Raw genomic sequence first — 20,397 nt, forward strand, 5'->3', positions numbered from 1 at the left:
ATTGGAATGTGTGTCCATCTGCTAGAATTATATAGGTGCATCTCAGCTAGGTGACCTTAGTGACCCTCTCAAGTCTGATTCCTAGTCCCTCCCACAGTTCAAAGGAGTAATCTGCTTACCTCCCTTAACCTTCTCCTCTTCCCTTCTTGTGTAAACATTTTGTTAATTTGGAACAGAGGAACAATACTAAGCAAGAGAGCACTGGACCCATAAGATGCCTAGCTATGTTCACTTTTAAGTTGACACTTAACTACTTTCTTATTATACAAATTGTGCATTTCCAGAAGTAGTTTTCAAGCTGGAAAGAAGTAGGCCTGACCTCTATATAATAATTTCACTGCTTGTGTCTGATTGTCAAGATCTGTAACAGTAGCTGTCCTTCCATTTCACTGTTGCAGTATTCTTAACATGAGGGATCCCCTACCAAGGGTGGCTCGAGTCTGGCTAGTATACCAAAGCCTTTAGGTTAAAGATATGTCATATGTGACACACATGCTCCCTACACTAGACATAGGGCATAAAGGTAATATCCGTTGTATCATATTTAGAACTTTTCTGCCGCCAGTCCGAACACCATTTTTGATAGTTGGTCTGATCACTTGAGTCATTTGCTGGTTTACATAGTTGTTGTCAGATAAGTGCCCCATTTGGGGTTTTTTGCTTATCCTTTTCTTTTGCATTTGTGTTGTGGGGTTTCATGTAATCCAGAAAGGGTAAATGCCAGTGTGGGAGACGGATTCCCCATAAAGACTGTCATGAGCAGTGCTTGTTTTGTTTAGGTGTTTCTCACAACCGTAAGCCCTATACTATTTGTTAGGCTTTCTGTTCCAAAGATCATACATAGTCGTGTGTCATCACTAGCCATCTGTCTTGAAAACTAGCGTCTAAGGTTTTTAGTGAAAGATGTTATGGAGGGTACTTCCTGGTCTGAGGGTCAGCTGTCTTAGAAGAAGACCAGAAAGTTAGATCAGATTCTCTGGCTGTCCTGCCTCCACTGGACATCTCTCTCTTGAGGCAGTTGAAAGCCTGGAGGATTGTCCAGTTCTTGTGCTGAGTTCCTCTGCTGTGACCATTTCAGAGGCAGTTATGGATCCAACTTCTCACACATCGTCAGAGGCTTTGCAAATGTCCATTTCGGGCATTTAGAGGGACCACAGCTGATTGTCACAGATGGGCCTGGGGGGGGTTACCTAGATACTGGTGAGGGTAGACGTCCTGACTACAGTAATTGAGTGTAAGCCGATGTTGGAGCCTTTTACCTTTCATAAGGCGGATGTCCCCTATAAAAAAAGTAGCAAAAGACAAAACCTATCTCTCCTGCTCCTAAGGACCCTCACACTGAATGGCAAAATTTTCACAGGGCTTGTTCAATGCTCTTATGACCTTGAAGCCTCCTCAAGGGGTCTCTGTTCTGGCTTCCCCTTGGTCATCTTCCCCCTCAGGAGAACTAGGGAACAGGATTCCTCTGAGGAAGAGCATTCTGATGAGGAAACTCAGGTTTATTCTTCTAAGATTCCTTCCCATTTGGATTATGGCTCTAAAGAGGAGTCTGCTAGTCCTGAATCTCCTTTTCAGGAGATTTCCTTTGGGGATACTATTTCCAGGTTGATGGTATTCTTTAAATGGGATTGTGCCCAAGTGTCTGAAATTCAGAGAAGGTGGTCTGAGCTCCTTCCGATGGAGTCTCCTAGACCATTTGCTTTTCCTCTTGATGTTCATCGTGTTATACTGCTGCAGTCATCACACTTGGGTTATCCTGCCATTAGGCGGTCCCGCAGTCGGCCGAATCCCAAAGTCTTGGTCCGGCGTCGGTTGTAGTCACTTCTTACCTGACGTCAGAGTGACACGGGGATAAAAGAGGCAGCCGACACCATTTTTTTCAGTCTTTCTTGCCGCGCAGTGCCCGAAGCAGAAGCAGTTCGCAAGTGCCGGTCGGCTAGCTCCTGAGATTTTCGAATCGAATTACAGCCCAAAGTCTTCTCTAAAGCTAAGTACCCCGTTGGGGAAACTTTTCTTGCCTCAGACTGATGTCAGACAAAGTTAATAATTGCATTTCTTGTGGTAAGCAAATACCTCATAAGGATTTTCATTCTTATTGTATTCCTTGCCTAGGCCCAGACCACGATGTCTCTGGTTGTTGGTTTTGTGCTAGGTTCAACAAACGTACAATCAAGCGTCGGGCAGATTTCGGCCAACATTATTTTGGCAGAAAATGTAATTATAGCATGTCGTCGGAGCAACCGACATCAGCAATGATTAAAAAATGCAAGGACAAGGACAGACAACCAAGGCCAAGACCAGATACCGAGGCCTCAGCAAGGCCTGCCGCCAGTTCTCCGGTTTTCAGCGAGGTGCCTACGCAGCCCCTGACTATCGCAGATTTTGAAATTCTGATGGCCTCCCAGACTGAATCAGCTGGGCCTCAGGAGCCAGTTCCATCTCACCCCTCGGATGCCAACCCTGACGGTGATCCCGAGATTTTGGACAGGCCTTCGGTTTCTGAAGGTGTCTTCAAACCATCTCTATTAAGTCTTATGCTAAACTTAAAGCCCCCTTAAAAGTTAGGAAACCGGGTCCACAGTCCCCCCCACCGGCCCCTATACCTAAAAAACAGATGCTTAAGATGGCTGAGGATTTAATTACCCTTATCAGGGGTGCACAACCCCCTCCTGACAAAAGGCCTAGACTGGAGGAAGATTATCCTTCCTCTGACCCCAAACATCCATTTCCTCAGCTAACTCTAAGGACCAGGATTATTCCTTCCCTCCTTATGAAGACTCAGATGCTGAAGAGTCCATTCCCTCTGTCTGCCCCCCTGAAGACTACTCTTTTGGGGAAACTTTACACACCATGAGGGAACACTTCCACTGGGAAGGCCAAGATTACTCTGACTCTAAGAAAAGACTCCATGAGTTTCTTCTTCTCCCAAAGCATAGACCCCTTGCAATTCCTCCAGTTTTAGACATTTTGGATGATGTTTATGCCGAATCTAGTCTAAACCCAGATTCCTTACCTCCTGCACCAGCTAAACCAGACAGATACTACCGAGTTCCTGATTCTCATAAGTTTCTATATAAAAGCCCTGTTGCAGACCCCAAAACAATTTCCCAGGGTCCCAAAGGGGTTAAGGCCTCTACTGCTAAGAATCCACTACCTTCTGAAAGAGATTCCAGAGCATTAGAAAATGGGGGAAGAAAGTGTATACGTCTGCCACTTTGGCCATGAGGGCCTTAAACTGCCAATTCCACATGCTAAAATACCAGCAGTACTTGATTACACAGTTAAAGCAGAAAATAATCCCTCAGACAGATCAACCTGATTTCAGAGATGCAGGATTTGCTGCATGTAGCAGAACAGGTGGGGAAAGCATACCTTACAGTGTGGTTTTGATTCATTGGAAGCCTCGTGTAGAGCAGCTGTCACAGGATCTGTAATACGTAGACATGCTTGGCTAAAAGAGCAAGCCTTACCAGAACATGTCAAAGCAAAGATGTCCTTCAAGGATGCAACTGCAGTCCTTACATATGGGTTGTCCTGCCTCAGTCAGCCCTTCGGTCGGCCGGATTCCAAAGTCTGGGTCCGGCGTCGGCTGAGGTCGCCCTTTCCCCGACGTCAGAGCGCCTGGGGTATAAAAGCGTCAGCCGACGCCATCTTCTTCAGTCTTTCTTGATGCGCGGCGCCCGAAGCAGAAGCAGTTCGCAAGTGCCGGTCGGCCAGCTCCTGTGTTTTCAGCTACTGAAGTCTTCAAAAAAGCTAAGTACCCCGTTGGGGACCTTTTCTTGCCTCAGCCGATGTCCGATAACACTGTAAAAGTTAATAATTGTTTAACTTGTGGGAAACAAATACCTCATAAGGATTTCCACTCTTACTGCTTACCCTGTCTAGGCCCAGAACACAACGTCTCGTGCTGTACAGCTTGTGCTTCTTTCAATAAACGCACTCTTAGGTGTCTGTCAGAGTTTGCACAGGATTATTTTGGGGAAGAGTTCTGTTATATCATGCCGTCGGAGCTTCCGACAGCACATTTACCTAAAAAACGGAAGGATAAGGACCGACACTCGCGGTCCGCGGTCTCGGCCGACACCACACTTAGGCCTACCGCGAGTGTCTCGGTCTCTTCTGAGCCGGTTTCACAACCGCTACAGACAGACGACACCACCCCACCGGTTACTTCGGTACCGGAGGCCAGCTCGGTGCCGGTTTCTGTTCTCCCCTCTGAGACCGTAGCCCAGGATATTCCTGACACCATTTCAGTGGCTGACTACCCCAGCACGTGGGGCTGCCAGGCCTCCAGTGTCTATGTCCATTAAGGCCTATGCACGTGCTAAGGCTGCCAAACAGGCTAAGTCTCTCCCTCCAAGATCTGTTTCTCTGGGATCCACTTCTGGTTCTCAAATTTTAAGTTTAGCTGAGGACCTTATTTCTTTAATTAGGGGTTCTCTGCCACATCCAGAGAGAGCCTCTCAGCCGCCTTTTGTCAAGAGGCCTAGGGTTGAGCAGGTAGATCCCCAGTCCTCTGATGAGGCCTCAGGTGATTCTGCACATTCAGACTACCAGGAGGAGGCCTTCCCGGCCTACGAGGAGTCTGATGCAGAGGAATCCATTCCCTCTGCTTCTCCTCCTGAGGAGTTTTCCTTTGTGGAAACGCTTCATCCCATGAGGGAACACTTCAAATGGCAAGGCCAAGAATACTCAGACTCTAGGAAAAGGTTAAGGGAATTTTTAAGGCTACCTCAGCATAGACCCTTAGCTATTCCTCCAGTGTTAAATGTTTTAGATGATGTGTACTTAGAGTCTAGTGTTTCCCCTGACTCCCTCCCCCCTGCTCCTGTCAAGCCAGACAGGTACTACAGGGTCCCAGACACACATCAATTTCTGTACAAGGGCCATACTGCTGACCCTGAAACTATTTCTCAGGGGCCTAAAGGGGTTTCCTCCACTACTGCTAAGAATCCACTTCCTTCAGAAAGAGATTCTAGGGCTTTAGAAAGGTGGGGCAAGAAAGTATATACCTCTTCCACCCTTTCTATGTGAGCATTAAATTGTCAATTTCATATGATTCAGTATCAGGAATACATGTTGGATGAGTTGCAAAAGAAATTGGCTTCCCCTGAACCTTTAGATAGAAAGGGGTTACAGGAATTGGTTCATAATACTCAGCAGGTTAGCAACCATTTCCTTCAGTGTGGATATGATGCATTGGAAGCTTCATGTAGAGCAGCAATGACAGGTGCGGTCATATACAGACATGCTTGGTTAAAGGAACAAATATTGCCAGACCATGTGAAAATTAAGCTTTTGGACGCACCACTAGAGAAACATAAGCTATTTGGTGCTACTGCACAAGAGGTTTTAAAGAAAATAGAGGAAAAGGCAAAATCAGTACAAACAGTCAAAGATTTCCTCCACGTACAGCCTCCAAGATTCAGCAGGAATTGGCCTTCTAAACATTGGTCCTTTCCAGACACAGACAAATTTCAAAGAGGCAAAAACAGACGTGGCAGAGGTAGAGGGCAAACTCGAGGCTCCTACAGAGGACGGCAATGGCAGCCTCTGAACCAGAGAGGTGGGGCAGGACCTTCCACTGCTCCGCAGGGACAGTCTCAATGACTTGACTTTGACTCCGCCAACCAGGGCTCAATTAGAAGCACCTTTTTGTGGAAAATTATCTTTATTCTCTCAAAATTGGCACAATATTACAAAGGACAAATGGATACTGGACATAATAGACAAAGGATACAGATTCCATTTTCATACACTACCAACAAGGCATGGCAGGCCAAACCTGCCACCAAATCAAAGGACAGAGGCACTCAAACAAATAACAAACCTTCTTCAAATAAGAGCAATAGAAAAGGTTCCTTCTGCAGAACAAGGCCAAGGATTTTATTCCAGACTGTTCCTTGTTCCAAGAAAAGAAAACCAATGGAGACCCATTCTGGACTTGTCCGCACTGAATACTTACCTTATTGTGCCAAAATTCAAAATGCTGACTTTACAGCAACTCCTTCCCATGCTGGGCAAGGGGTCTTGGCTGGTAACTCTGGACCTCAAGGAGGCATACCTGCATGCATTCAATATGCAGATGACTCGACTATAATATGTTCCAATGCCTCTCTTGCAAATCTACTAACTACCACCCAACATAGCTTCACCAAAGTCGAAAACTGGCTTGCCAACCATCTCCTGATCTTAAATCCAAACAAAACCAAGTTACTTCTCTTTTACCCAACCAATAGATCTCCGACTGAAAACTTCACTATAAAATCCAATAATGGGACCATCATCTCCCCAGACACCTATACAAAGCTGTTAGGAGTAAACATTGACAATAAACTCAGATTTGATATACATATCAACCAAGCCATTAAGTCAGTCAACAAGAAACTTGGGACCCTATATAGAATTAAAGCCTTCCTTACCCCGAATGCCAGGGCAGCCACAGCCCGTTCACACCTTCTCTCTACCCTACTATATGCCTCTCCTGTCCCCACTCACCTTAAATCTGATCTGGCCAAGCTCTCATCCTGCTATAATCACATTGCCAGGTTCGTTACAGGCCTACCCTACAGAACACACCACTGTACTAACCTGAAAAAGCTTGGATGGATAGAATTCCCACACCTTCTTCACCAGTCCCAACTCATAGAGGCCTTCAAAATCCTTAAACAACCTGAGAATACCCCAGCACTAAAAAACTTAATGACTCCGTACTCCAATCTAAGCTGCCTTCGCTCAGCAAACAGACTCCTTGTCCAAACAACTAAATCTCTCAACCTAGGTGGTGACGCGCTATTTGCTAACACCACTGGTAAAATATGGAACTCTCTCCCAAATAACATCACGCTTAGCAACTTCTCTAAGTCAATTCAAAAATAGTCTAAAACTCCACTTCAAGTCACACTGGCTATGTCCTTGCTCAAACCCAGACTAGCTCTGTGCCATTAACTAAAACATAAACAACTAGCTAAGATGATAAGTACTTTGTATACTGTGATAAAGAAATATGTATCCTGTCTAACTCTGTCATTATACTGCCTACCGTCCTTGCTAATATGTTATTAATGTTACATTTGTAGTAATCTCAGAAATAGTAATGGCAGTCTTGTACTTGTATGTAAATAGCCTATGTTTTTGTTAAGTTCTTTCAGCTCATTTACTGTACCTAATTATCAATGTAACTCTGGAGCTTTTCTCCCCGGGCCTCCGCTGAAAAAGGACATGTATCCAGTCGGACCATCCCGGTTAACAAATGTAAAATAAAATAAATAAAAAATGTCCCAATCAGACAAAGTTGCAGAAGATACCTCAGATTTCTTGCAGGCTCAGAGCTTTATCAATTCTCAGCATTGCCCTTTGGCTTATCTACTGCGCCCAGAGTGTTCACAAAATGCCTGGCATCAGTAATTGCACATTGCAGACTTCAGGGGATACAAATATACCCTTACCTGGACGACTGCCTTATACAAGTGGACAGCCAACAAGCCTTGTTAAAAAACTTGGACTATGTCATTCACCTACTGCAGGCCTTGGGATACACAGTCAATTTTCAGAAATTAAGTCTCGTACCATCTCAACAAATACCTTTCCTGGGTGCCACACTGGACACAAACACCCAGATGGCGTTTCTGTCAAAAGAAAAACAAAAGCAATTACCAGACTACTTCAGAAAATTAGCAACACAAAAATCCTGCAGGCCCTGGGTTTCATGGCATCTTGCATTCTTCTGATTCCACACGCAAGGCTGCATATGAGAAAACTACAATGGTATCTAATGGTATCTAAAAAGTCTAAAAAGTCTATGGTCTCAACACAGCCACAGCCTGGAAGCATTGATCCCACTCATTCCATGCCTTCAAAAGGAATTTCTGTGGTGGGCTCAAGCAAGCCAGATAAACAAAGGTCTGCCTTTCAGCAAGCCTCATACAAGCCAAACCATAACAACAAACGCCTCAGACCATGGATGGGGGGCGCACATGAAGGGCAGATGCATCCAAGGGCAATGGACACAAAAAGAAAAGCACCTGCACATCAACCAAAAAGAAATGCTGGCAGTGATACATGCAATCAAGGCCTTCGGAAAGTTCATGCATCAGGGCCATCTACTAATAAAGACAGACAATACCACAGTTATGTGGTACATAAACAAGCAAGGAGGTACCCATTCCTATCCTCTTTGCAGACTGGCAATGAATCTCTGGGATATTTCCCTACAATTGAAAATAGAGCTACAATCCCAGTTTGTACCAGGGAAGAACAATGTTCTGGCGGACAGCCTAAGCAGAAACATCATGGATCCACACGAATGGATGTTGCATCCAGACATTTTCTTACAAATAACTCAAGCATGGTTAAGGCCGGACATAGATCTTTTTGCCTCCCACCTCAATCACCATCTGAAAAAGTTTTGCACAAGGACATACCATCCTCAAGCATGGAAGGTGGACGCTCTTTCCTTCAGTTGGAACTCTCTAACACTATATGCCTTCCCACCTCTTCCTTTGATGACCAAGGTGTTACTAAAGATCAAGACAGAGCAACCGAAAGTCATACTGATAGCTCCAGACTGGCCAAGACAACACTGGTACCCACTGCTACGGAGCTTGACACACACCAATCCGTGGCTCCTTCCTCAATGGCCACTTCTTCTGACACAGCACAATTACAGGACACTGCACCCCAGCTTAAAAACATTGAAGCTGACAGCTTGGAAGATCCCATGACTATTCCTCAGGATACACTTTCAAAAAGGGTAAAAGATATCATCCTGGAGGCGCGCAGACCTTCCACTAGAAAAACATACTCAACAAAATGGAAGAGATTTCTTATCTGGAACAGCAAAAAGGGTCAAGACCCATCAGTGATGAGCATTCCACAGATCCTAGAATATTTAGCTGAAATGCTCCACAATGGCCTTTCATATTCTTCCATAAAAATACATGCTTCAGCAATATCTGCCAAATATAACACTGATCCGCCTGTATTTTCTCACCCATTACTAAGACAGTTTCTAAGAGGTATAAAGAGCATCAACCCTCCAAGGAAACCACCAGTGCCTGCATGGGACCTCAACTTCATGCTGGAAAAATTAACTCTTCCTCCCTTTGAACCAGCAGCATCTTCAGAGTTGAAATTTCTGTCTTGGAAGACAGCTTTCCTTCTGGCAGTAACCTCAGCAAGAAGAGTCTCTGAGCTACAGGCCCTTATGGCAATACAACCATTTCTCATTTTTCATCAGGACAGAGTTTCTTTGAGAACCAATCCGTCATTCATGCCAAAGGTGGTATCCAGGGTGTCCCTGAACTAAGCTATTCACCTGCCTACCTTCTTTCCCAATCCTCAAAATAAAGGAGAGAGACTTCTGCACACCTTGGACATACACAGACAGTTGCGCTACTACTTGGACAGAACAAAGTCTTTCAGAAAATCTGACCAGCTTTTTGTAGCTTGCGCTGCTGGATTGCAGGGAAAAGCAATTTCCAAACAGACAATTTCTAAATGGATTGGAAATTGCATTCGATTCTGCTACTATTTTCATGGAAAAACTGTGCCAGCTGACATCAGGCCACATTCCACCAGAGCTACAGCCACCTCCACAGCCTTTTTAAGAGGAGTGGCAACAAAGGACATTTTAGAAGCTGCTACATGGAGCTCCGTGCATACATTTTCCAAACATTACAACCTGCCTTTATATTCTAGGTCCAGAGCAGGGTTTGCTTCTGCAGTCCTGCAGGGCATTTTAGCTACACCATCTTTGTCTTAGTGCCTACCACCCCCAAGTTGACTATGGTATTCAACCCATATGTAAGGACTGCAGTTGCATCCTTGAAGGACATAGTACAGTTTTGTACCTACCATAAATGTAGATGTCCGATAGGTATGCAACCGCAGTCAGGTTTTCCCTCCCACCTTACCCCTCTGTGGTATTCCTTTGGGTTTCTACCCCTCACTTTAGCTACCTGGGGTAATCTTTTATGGTGTATTTGTTTTTATGTTGTTGTACTTATCTGGAATTTTTTCTCTATTTTCAAAATTTAGCCTTCCTTAGAGGGCACCTGGCATCTGGGGCAAGAAACACTGAAGAAGATGGCGTCGGCTGACGCTTTTATACCCCAGGCGCTCTGACGTCGGGGAAAGGGCGACCTCAGCTGACGCCGGACCCAGACTTTGGAATCCGCCGACCGAAGGGCTGCCTGAGGCAGGACAACCCATATGTAAGAACTGCAGTTGCATACCTATCGGACATCTACATTTATGGTAGGTACAAAACTGTACTTTATTGTATACTCCATTGCAGAACGATGTGTTATTTGGTGTCAAAGAAGAGGAAGTTTTAAAGAAAATGGAAGAAAAGGCAAAATCTATGCAGACAGTTAAAGATTTTTTACAGGTACAACCTCCTCGTTTCAGCAGAAACTGGCCATCAAAAAACGGTCCTTTCCTGCATCAGACAGACCCCAAAGGGGTAGGCACAGACGCCCAAGGGGCAGAGGCCAGCCACAAGGTTCTTTCAGGCCTAGACAATGGCATACAACAACTCAAAGAGGTGGAGACAAAAGATCTCAACCCTTCAGGAAACAAACACAATGACTTCCCTCTTCGCCTGCCAAGCAAAATTGCCCTGGCAGCACCTTTGGGAGGAAAACTGGCTCTATTTCCACAAAATTGGCGCATCGTAACAAAGGACAAATGGGTTCTGGACATTATTACCCGAGGCTACAAATTTCATTTTCATACTTTACCACGGATGAGAGGCATGCCAAATCTGCCGCAAAACCAATGGGCAGAGGCACAAATGCAAATTTCAGCTCTCATGGATATAAAAGCAATTCAAAAGGTACCTACAAAGGAGAAAGGTCAAGGTTTTTACTCAGGACTATTTCTAGTACCAAGAAAAGGACAAAGCCTGGAGACCCATTTTAGACCTCTCAATTCTAAACACTTACCTGGAGGTACCCAAATTCAAAATGCTCACACTACAGCAGCTTCTTCCCATGCTGGGCAAGGAGTCTTGGCTGGTAACGTTGGACCTCAAAGAGGCATACCTGCATGTCCCTGTCAGACAAGATTGCAGAAGATACCTCAGATTTTTGGCAGGTACAACGCATTATCAATTCTCTGCATTGCCCTTTGGCTTATCTACTGCGCCCAGAGTATTTACGAAATGCCTGGCAGCAGTAATTGCATACTGCAGACAATGAGGAATACAAATTTATCCATATCTGGACGACTGCCTGATCCAAGAGGACAGCAAGGCCATTCTATTACAGCATCTGGCATTTGTAACAAAGCTGCTAAGTTGCCTAGGGTACACAGTAAATAAAAAGAAGTCAAAGCTAATACCCTCACAAGACATAATATTCCGGGGTGCCAGCTTAAATACAATGGCCCAGATGGTTTATCTCACGCCAGACAAGCAAAAACAACTGACTCAATACTTCAAAAAGATGGCAACTTTTACCCAGCTCACTGCAAGGAAAATCCTGCAGGCATTGGGGTTCATGGCATCCTGCATTCAACTAGTTCCACATGCAAAGCTGCATATGAGGAAATTACAATGGTACCTGAAAAGTGTATGGACTCAACACAGGCACAGCCTTGAAACAAGTATACCTCTCATTCCCTGCCTTCAAAAAGAGTTCCTATGGTGGTCTTAAGCATGTCAAATAAACAAGGGTCTTCCTTTCGTCTTACCTCCAGCAAACCAAACTATGACAACAGATTCTTCAGACTACGCCTGGGGAGCACACATGGCAGGACAGTGCATACAGGGCAAATGGTCCGCAAAACAAATGCATCTACACATCAACCAAAAGGAGATGCTAGCTGTGCAAAATGCACTGACCGCCTTCAAGGACCTCTTGCATCCAGGACAACTACTAATGAGGACAGACAACACCACAGTTATGCGGTACATAAACAAACAGGGAGGAACACACTCCTACCCTTTATGCAGACAGGCAATGACCTTGTGGAACACAGCATTGACTTTCCAAGTACAACTGCAAGCACAATTCCTGCCAGGAAAGGAAAACATATTGGCAGACGAATTAAGCAGAAATTTGGCAGATCCTCACGAGTGGAGACTACACCCACAAGTATTTTCAATGATAACTCAAAGGTGGGGATGCTCAGACATAGATCTATTTGCCTCCCCCAGCAATTGCCAACTACAGAAATTTTGCACAAGGACTTATCATTCCCTAGCCTGGAAAGTGGACACCCTATCATTCAGTTGGACAGCATTGACAGTCTATGCCTTCCCACCACTACCTCTCTTGACCAAGGTATTACTGAAAGTCAGATCAGAGAGACCTCAAATGATCCTCATTGCTCCGGACTGGCCACGTCAGCACTGGTACCCATTACTAAGGACCTTGACTCACAGCCCTCCATGGATCTTACCTCATTTCCCACTTCTGTTGACTCAGCAAAACTCTCAGATCCTTCACAGTCAGCTCAGGACTTTAAATTTAGCTGCATGGAGAATACCTTGAATTATCAATCAACACTTCTCTCAAAGGGCGTCCTGAATGTCATTTTGGAGGCCAGGAAGCCCAGCACCAGAAAAACTTACTCAGACAAATGGAAAAGATTTTGTGCATGGAACCAAGCTAAAGGCCAAAATCATTGGATACCAAACATTCCTCAAACACTGCAATACTTAACTGAGATGCTACACAAAGGCCTTTCTTTCTCATCCATTAAGATCCATGCTTCAGCCATTTCAGCTCAATATAATACGGATCCTGCCATATTCTCACACCCTTTACTAAGGCAGTTTCTCAGAGGGGCTAAGAATATAAGACCCCCCAGAAAACCGCCAACGCCAGCTTGGGACCTCAACTTCGTTTTAGAAAAATTTAACACTGCCTCCTTTCGAACCAGCCTTCTCAGCAGAACTACAATACTGGTCATGGAAAACAGCTCTGTTGCTGGCTATCACCTCAGCACGCAGGGTCTCAGAACTACAGGCACTTATGGCAGTGGAACCTTTAATCATTTTCCATCAGGACAGAGTCTCTTTACAAACTAACCCTACCTTTATGCCAAAAGTAGTATCCAGTGTGGCTTTGAATCAGACCATTCATTTACCCACCTTTTATCCAAACCCCCAGAATAAAGGCGAAAGACTCCTTTACTCTTTGGACATTCACAGACCGCTACGTTACTATTTGGATAAGACAAAGACCTTCAGAAAAACTGACCGACTCTTTGTATCCTATGCTGCAGGTTCACAAGGAAAGGCTATTTCCAGACAGACCATCTCCAAATGGATAGCACATTGTATCCGCTTTTGCTACTCGCACCATGGGAAAGCAGTGCCTGTTAATATTGGGTCCCATTCTACCAGGGCTACAGCAACCTCAGCAGCCTTTCTCAGGAGGGTTCCAACCAAGGACATTCTGGAGGCAGCTACTTGGAGTTCAGTGCACACCTTTACCAAGCACCTACCACCTTCCATTATACTCAAAAACCAGAGCTGGTTTTGCCACTGCAGTTCTGCAGGGCATCCTAGCTTCACCTAACCCAGTTTAGTACCAGCCACCCATCCATAGCTTTGGGATTCTACCCAAGTGTGATGACTGCACCAGTATAACACGATGAACATAGTACAGTTTTGTACCTACCATAAATGTAGATGTTAGAGTGTATATACTGCTGCAGTCCAGGTTACCCTCCCACCATCCCCTCTACATACCAGGGTGTTAGTTATAACTCCATGTACATCATTCTATTGGATGCATGCCTATATGGTGTATTTGCTAACAGCTAATACAATTGTTTATCTACTAAGGTATTTTTGCATAGTTATTTGTATTGCCTTCCTAGTTGGGGGCACCTGACATCTGGGGCAAGAAAAACTGAAGAAAATGGCATCGCTCTGACGTCAGGGAAGAAGCGACGACAACCGACACCGGACCAAGACTTTGGGATTCGGCCGACTGCAGGACCACATGACGGCAGGATAACCCAAGTGTAATGACTGCAGCAGTATATACACTCGAACATCTACATTTATGGTAGGTACAAAACTGTACTTTTTGGTTGTTTTTATTGTATGCCTTTTCTTCTGCATTTCAGGCCACTGACTCACTGTCCCCTGCTCCTAAAAAATCTGTTTGGTTTTGTAAAGTGCCTGACTGCAGATTCATTTTTGTAAGTGTCCATATGCTGACCCTTCAGTTGTCTCAGGGGCATCTGACAAGCCTTCTGATAAGGACAGCAGGGCTATGGAAATGCTGGGTAAAAAGGTTTATACATCAGCTACCCAAACCTTTCAGGCTATTATCAGACTCGTATGGCCAGATACATTTTGGCTTTTCTTTCTCAGGCTTTCTATGTTATTTATGACCTTCCCAATTCTGAGGGAAAGACATCTGCTTTGTCCCTGTTAGGGACTTCTTTGCAGGTAGCCCGCCATTCCATTAAATGTAGTTATGATGCAGCAGATGCTTTTTCTCGAGCTACTGCTTTTGACTCTGTGTTGATAAAGTATTCCTGGCTATGGCTTCAACCTCTGCCTGATATTAAGGCTAAGTTGACGGATGCTCCTGTGGGAAACATATTTTTGTTTGCTGCTGATTTGTTAAAGTCCTTGTAGGAAAAAGGCAAGGAGTTACAGGACCTGAAACATTTTTGTTTCACTGTGCTAAAGTTTCAGTGAAACTAGCCCAATAAAAAATGTCTTTTGTTAGAAGACAATCTCGTCATCCTTCTAAAGGCAAGAAGGAAGAAGGATGATAGGAGTGCCCCCCAGCTAAGTCTGCCCAGACCAGTTTTGTTCAGAAGCCTTTCTTTCCTGATAAACCAGGTGCTGTCCAACTGCTCGGGTCTTCCCAGACACATTCCTGTTTCACACAGTCTTTCTCTGTCTCTTCCTGTTTGGTTAAGCGTAACCCAGGATTCCTGGGTTCTTTCCATCATTTGCCAAGGGTTTTTTATGGTTTGGAAATATCTTCCCCTTTCATGTGTATTCTTCCAGAGATGCTTCGGAATTTTTTGACTCTGGAGGGTCCAACTGCTCAAAGGAGAAGGGGTTTTATTCCAGAATGTTTTTGGTTCCCAGGAAAGAGGTCACTTGGAGACCCATTCTGGATCTTTCTTTCCTGAATACCTTTCTGATGGGTCCTTCTTTTTGAATGTTCTCTCTGCTGCTTACTCAGGATTTTATGGTGTCTCTGCATCTCAAGGATATTTGCCTACATATCCGTATTTATCCCCTTTTCAGGAAGTGTTTACATTTATCTGCTTCCTCGCATTTTCATTTCTTTGCTTTGCCCTTTGGCTTCTCTGCTGCCCCAAGGGTATTCACCAAATGCCTAGCTCCTGTAATTGCTTTTTGCAGGCTCAAGCACATTCAGGTCCTTCCTTATTTAGATGACCTGCTTATTCAGGCCTCTTCTGCAGAGATTTTTACAGCACTTTGTTTGCCATTGGCCTGTTGTAAACCCTGGGGTTCACTGTAAATTTTTCGGAAGTCCTTCCTGTCCCTTTCACAAGATCATGTTTTTCTGGAATGCAGGATCCAGACTGTTCCTATGCTATCATCGCTGCCTCCTCCGAAGGCTCTGTCTCTCATCTCCATTTTTCATTCCCTTCTTCCTCTGGCCTTGATTTGGCCAGTGAATTTCTGAGGGCTCTGGGATTCATGGCATCCTCCATCCCTTCACCAAATGGCACATGGGAAAGCTTCAGTGTTATCTAAAGTCAGTTTAGCTTCAGCATTCTCATCCTCTAGAGTTTTCTTCCTCCTATTTCAGGTCTCAAGTTGGAATTTCAGTGGTGGATTCACCAACTGACTGTGAACCCCAGGGCTCCCCTTTCAAACCCCGCTTCCCTCTCAGGAGCTGTTCACAGACGTTTCAGCCAGGGGTTGGGGTCTTCCTTTGGAAACCTAAAAGTGCCAAACCTCTGGTCTCCTCGGCAACAGAAGAAGCACATCAATATCAAGGAGATGAGAGCTCTTCTGTTGCCTCCAACTGCTTTCCATCTACTGTGTTCTCCAGGGGCAATAAAGATCTTTACAGACAACATGACAGTGACGTGGTAGGTCAGCGAACAAGGGGGAACAAGGTTCTACCTTCTTTGCAGATTGGTAATTCAAGTTTGGGAGCTAGCTATGCAGTACCAAGTGACACTTCAGGTAGTGTACATTCCTTCAAGTCAGAATTTTGTGGCAGACTCCCTAAGCAAGTCCATAACACAGTCTCATGAGTGGATGCTTCACAGGGATGTGTTTCTGGACATTTTACACCAGTAGGTTATTTCTCATGTAGCTCTGTTTGCCTCCCCTCTGAACAAGCAACTTTCTCATTTTTATGCCGGGGCTCCATGTCCTCTGGTCTGGAAGATGGATGGCCTATCTTTTTCATGGAAGGGGGATGTTTCTTTATCTTCACTCCCCTTCCTGTCATTCCAAAGGTCATGTGTAAGATAAAACAGGATACTCCCAAAATCTTGCTGGTGACTCCCTTTTGGCCCAGGCAGCATTGGTTCCCTCTTCTGCTTTTAGCCAAGAGCAGTTATCAGAAGTTACCTCATAGGATGGATCCTTCTCACACAAGAAAAGGGATCTCTCATCCATCCCCATCTGTGCACCCTTTATCTGACACTGTAGGTGATGGGAATTTGTTTCCCTATAGGCACCTTTTTTTTTTTTTTTTTTTTTCCAAGGATGTGGTTTGGGGTTCTGCAAGAAGACAAAAAACCCACTTGTCCAAATGGAAATGTTTTTTTATTTGGTGTCTTTCTCGTAAGCTAGACCCACTTACTGTGGTTGTTCCTTTGGTGTTCTCTCACTTGTATTTATTTATATATATATATGCATGTATTATGTGTGTGTATATGTATGCACACACTCACACACACACATACATTTACTGTGTTAATGATGAGGAACAGAGTGCGGCAACATTTAATAAGTGTTGTAATTAAATTATGTATTATTACTTTTTCACTATTTCTATCTAATCAACTTAATTGTTTGATTATATAATTGATTTTAAATTGTATAAATCTGGTTGCGAGTTTTGTAAAATTTGTCTGAGGAAGGAGAGACACTGGGCTCTCCGAAAGCGTTTTTTGCTTACGTTATTAATTAAACCTGTTCTGCTTTGGGATTGTTTGCCGCTGCTCTTTTTTGTGGTTCTTACTGTGGTTGTTCCTTTGGTGTTCTCTCACTTGTGTGAATCGCTCAATGCTGGGTTGGCATGTTCTTCTATTAAAGCCCACCTCTCAGCTGTTTCTGCTTGTCTGCCTTTAGCTCCTCCTTTGGCCTCTAGGTTCAAGACCAAGCCATTTCTGAAAGGCACCCTTCATATTGGACCACCCAGGAAGCCTGTTCTTCCTTCCTGGGATCCTAATTTGTTTTTTGAGTAATTGACTGACAAACTTCTTTTGAGCCTGCAGCTTCAGCTTCTTTACAGCATTGTTCTTGGAAGACCCTTCTTTTGCTAGCGCTTACTTTTGCCAGACAGATGTCTGAGCTTTAAGCCCTTATGGCTATTTTTTAGTCTTTCATAACGAGATTATCCCTTTGTTACTAATCCTGTTGTATCTAAGGTGATAAGTTGCCTCTTAATCAGTCTAGTTATTTGCCCACTTTTTTCCCTTCTCCACAGTCCGCTAGTGAGAAGGTGTTGTATGCTTTGGATGTGCTTAGACAACTCAGATTTTATTTGGACAAAACTAAAGCATTTTGTTTGTTTTTTCATCCCAGATCATTAGGTTTGGTAGTTTCCAAGCATACTATTTCCTCTTGGATTTCTAAAGCCATTTCCTTTTGTTATTGTCATGGTAAGAGCCTTCCTTCTGCGATCAAGGCTTGCTCAACTAGGGCTGTGACTTTTTCTGGTGCTTATTTTAAGGGTTTAGATACCAATTCTGTCCTTGAGGCAGCTACCTGGACTTCTCTCTATACCTTTACCAAGCACTAAAAGTTGGATGTCATATTCAGGGCTAGAGCTGGTGTTGCTAGGGCCATTCTTCATGAGTTACTAGAAGGCTCTGCTGGCCCTTCCTCGTCCCTTTCTTCTTGAGATTTTGCACTCTCCCTCATGTTAAGAATACTGCAACAGTGAAATGGAAGGCTATAGTACAGTTGTGTAAAATCTTAACATAAAAGTCTGTCGTCCTCTTCACTGTTGCAGTGTTCACTCCCTCCCCCCTCTGTCTTTTGTCTCTCTGGATGTGTATGTTATCCTAGGGCTGGCATTCCTCCTGGGGCTCTCAGTTCTGTGGATGATACGTCTGGACATCACCTTTATGCCCTTCGTCTAGTACGGGGAGCATACGTGTGACATATGGTGTATCCCTAACCTAAAGGATTTGGTATACCGGCCAGATGCCTGGCCACCTTTGGCATGGGATCCTTCATGTTAAGAATACAGCATCAGTGAAGAGAAGGACATCTACTGTTATGGCAAGATTTTACACAACTGTACTTTCTCTGCTTTTTTGTTACCTTCTGTTTAGTCACTTAGTCACTTTACAGGTATCTTTGGCTGCCTGTGCAGTTTCTCTTTCAACCAAAATGCTCAAATACTTTTTGCCATGACCACGAAAATATTGGTACTTCTGAGCTAGTTGTCTATGTGCATAATTTGGAGCTTAAGCTTTTGTCATACTTGATTTTATAACCTGAGAATATTTGAAATTGCCTTGGTATATCCAGGAGAACAGGGATATATTTTTGTTTTTCTCAGGTATAATATGTCAACAGCAAACAAAAGCAGTTTCATCCGACATGCATACTAGGTGTATTGTTGAATTTAACATCTTATTTTCCTAGCTAAAGGTTCCAAGTACAATGTAAATAACGAAAGGGAGTGTGGGCAACTTTTTGGGTTTGCTGTTCAAACTCATTCTGACTGAAAATGCACCTTCCCCTTTACCTTGTCTCCAGATTTTTGTATATTCTCAGTGTTGATGCTTTTTTTTTTTTTTTTTTTGGAAATGCACATATGCACATTCTGCCATTGCACTGCTCATGAGGTCCAAACAGCCTGTTAAATGCATTCTTTGCATCCAAGCTTACCAGCAATAATGAAGTATTCCAGGACTTTTGATTTTTTTTCTGTATCATCATTAGTTATCAAATGTTTGTCTCTCTTCATAGCTATATTGATTCATATCCATCAGTTGTGGTACTGTTTTGATGTTCTCTGCGACAGTATGGACATAAACATGATTCAAGGTCAGATTGGCTTGTATGACAAACGATTTGTTGGATCCTTTTTCTCTCTCATTAACATTTCATTTGTCTAGTGATTATGGGGTTGAAAACTGAGCAATTGTATGCACATTTTTGATGACTTCATTTGAACATTTGATTGGCTGATTAGAGTTTTCTGTGATGTTTTGACAGCTATGGCATGTAGCATATTGCTCCTTTTTCTTTTGGAGCTGTCAAACATGCCAGTTGAATTGCATTCAGAGCTGGGAAGAAGTTGCCCAGTGGATATTTGTTTCTGTTTGACACTTTTCTGTAATGTTATTGCATTAATGGTGTTATCAGAAGTTTAGAATGAACTGTAGTCTCCATAGAGGGCAGGTAAGTTGGTGATCACTGCATGATGACTTAGAGGTTTATTTTTGAAAAGATATAACTGGCAGTCTCACCAGTAGAATTCTCTCAGTTAATTAGACTTGCATTTCTGAGTTTATTATAAGGAGAAAATTAGTGAACTTGCTCATTCTTGACTCCATCCAAGAGGGCCTGGGCTTTGGAGTCCTTATAACTTTTTAGTGTCAGTACTATGCAAGTAGTATTTTGGGAAACAATAAACTGAGCAGTTAATCACTTGTTTCCCCCAGCAATAAACAGTTGAGCGCTTATTTATTCCTTTGGAAAATTTTATACTGCTGAATCAGAGCACGTTTACTGTCCTTTGGTACTTAACTGTGCATTGGAATTGCATTAACTAAACTTTAAACTTTATGTAGAGTCTTTTATTAAACTTAAGGAGCTTTTGATGGGTCTGTACTAGAATAGTTTATAGCCATTCACACCTCCTTTGTTAAAAAAGTATACTTTAATATGCCTTAAACATGTGGCTGTATTGACCAGTATAAATACATTTGTTCACCTTTACAGCCACTGGATTATAGTTGACAGTAAAGTTGCTGATCCCCAAGTTACATGCCCAGAGTACTGCTTCGGTCATTGGTACCTTTCATACCAAAGTATTTGGAAGGAGTAAAACATAATCATTTCTTGCTGCTCTTGTAATTGAGAAATAATGGTAAAATCACTTCTGTTTCTTTTGTAGCAGTCTGGTAAGGGAGAGACTGCTGCTGTTTTGCATCAGTTGCAAGAGAAAGAAAAAACAGTGGTAGTGCTCCAGGAAGAGGCCTCGATTGCCAAAGAAAAGGTTAAACTACTAAATCAGGTAT

The 20,397-nt window shown here is 43.6% G+C and overlaps 1 protein-coding gene across 1 annotated transcript in view; it reads left to right on the forward strand.

Moving 5' to 3' along the window:
• The window catches only part of KTN1 (kinectin 1), a gene marked incomplete in the record, with an annotated part of 2,305,074 nt that overhangs the window by 209,000 nt on the left and 2,075,677 nt on the right, over nucleotides 1–20,397 (forward strand). Inside the window, 1 exon segment of the mRNA XM_044074427.1 lies at nucleotides 20,274–20,393. Within this exon segment, the coding sequence (XP_043930362.1) occupies nucleotides 20,274–20,393 (120 nt within the window).

This window comes from Protopterus annectens, chromosome 6.part0, assembly GCF_019279795.1.
Source record: "Protopterus annectens isolate FY-2018-M chromosome 6.part0, PAN1.0, whole genome shotgun sequence".
Taxonomy (NCBI): Eukaryota; Metazoa; Chordata; order Ceratodontiformes; family Protopteridae; genus Protopterus; species Protopterus annectens.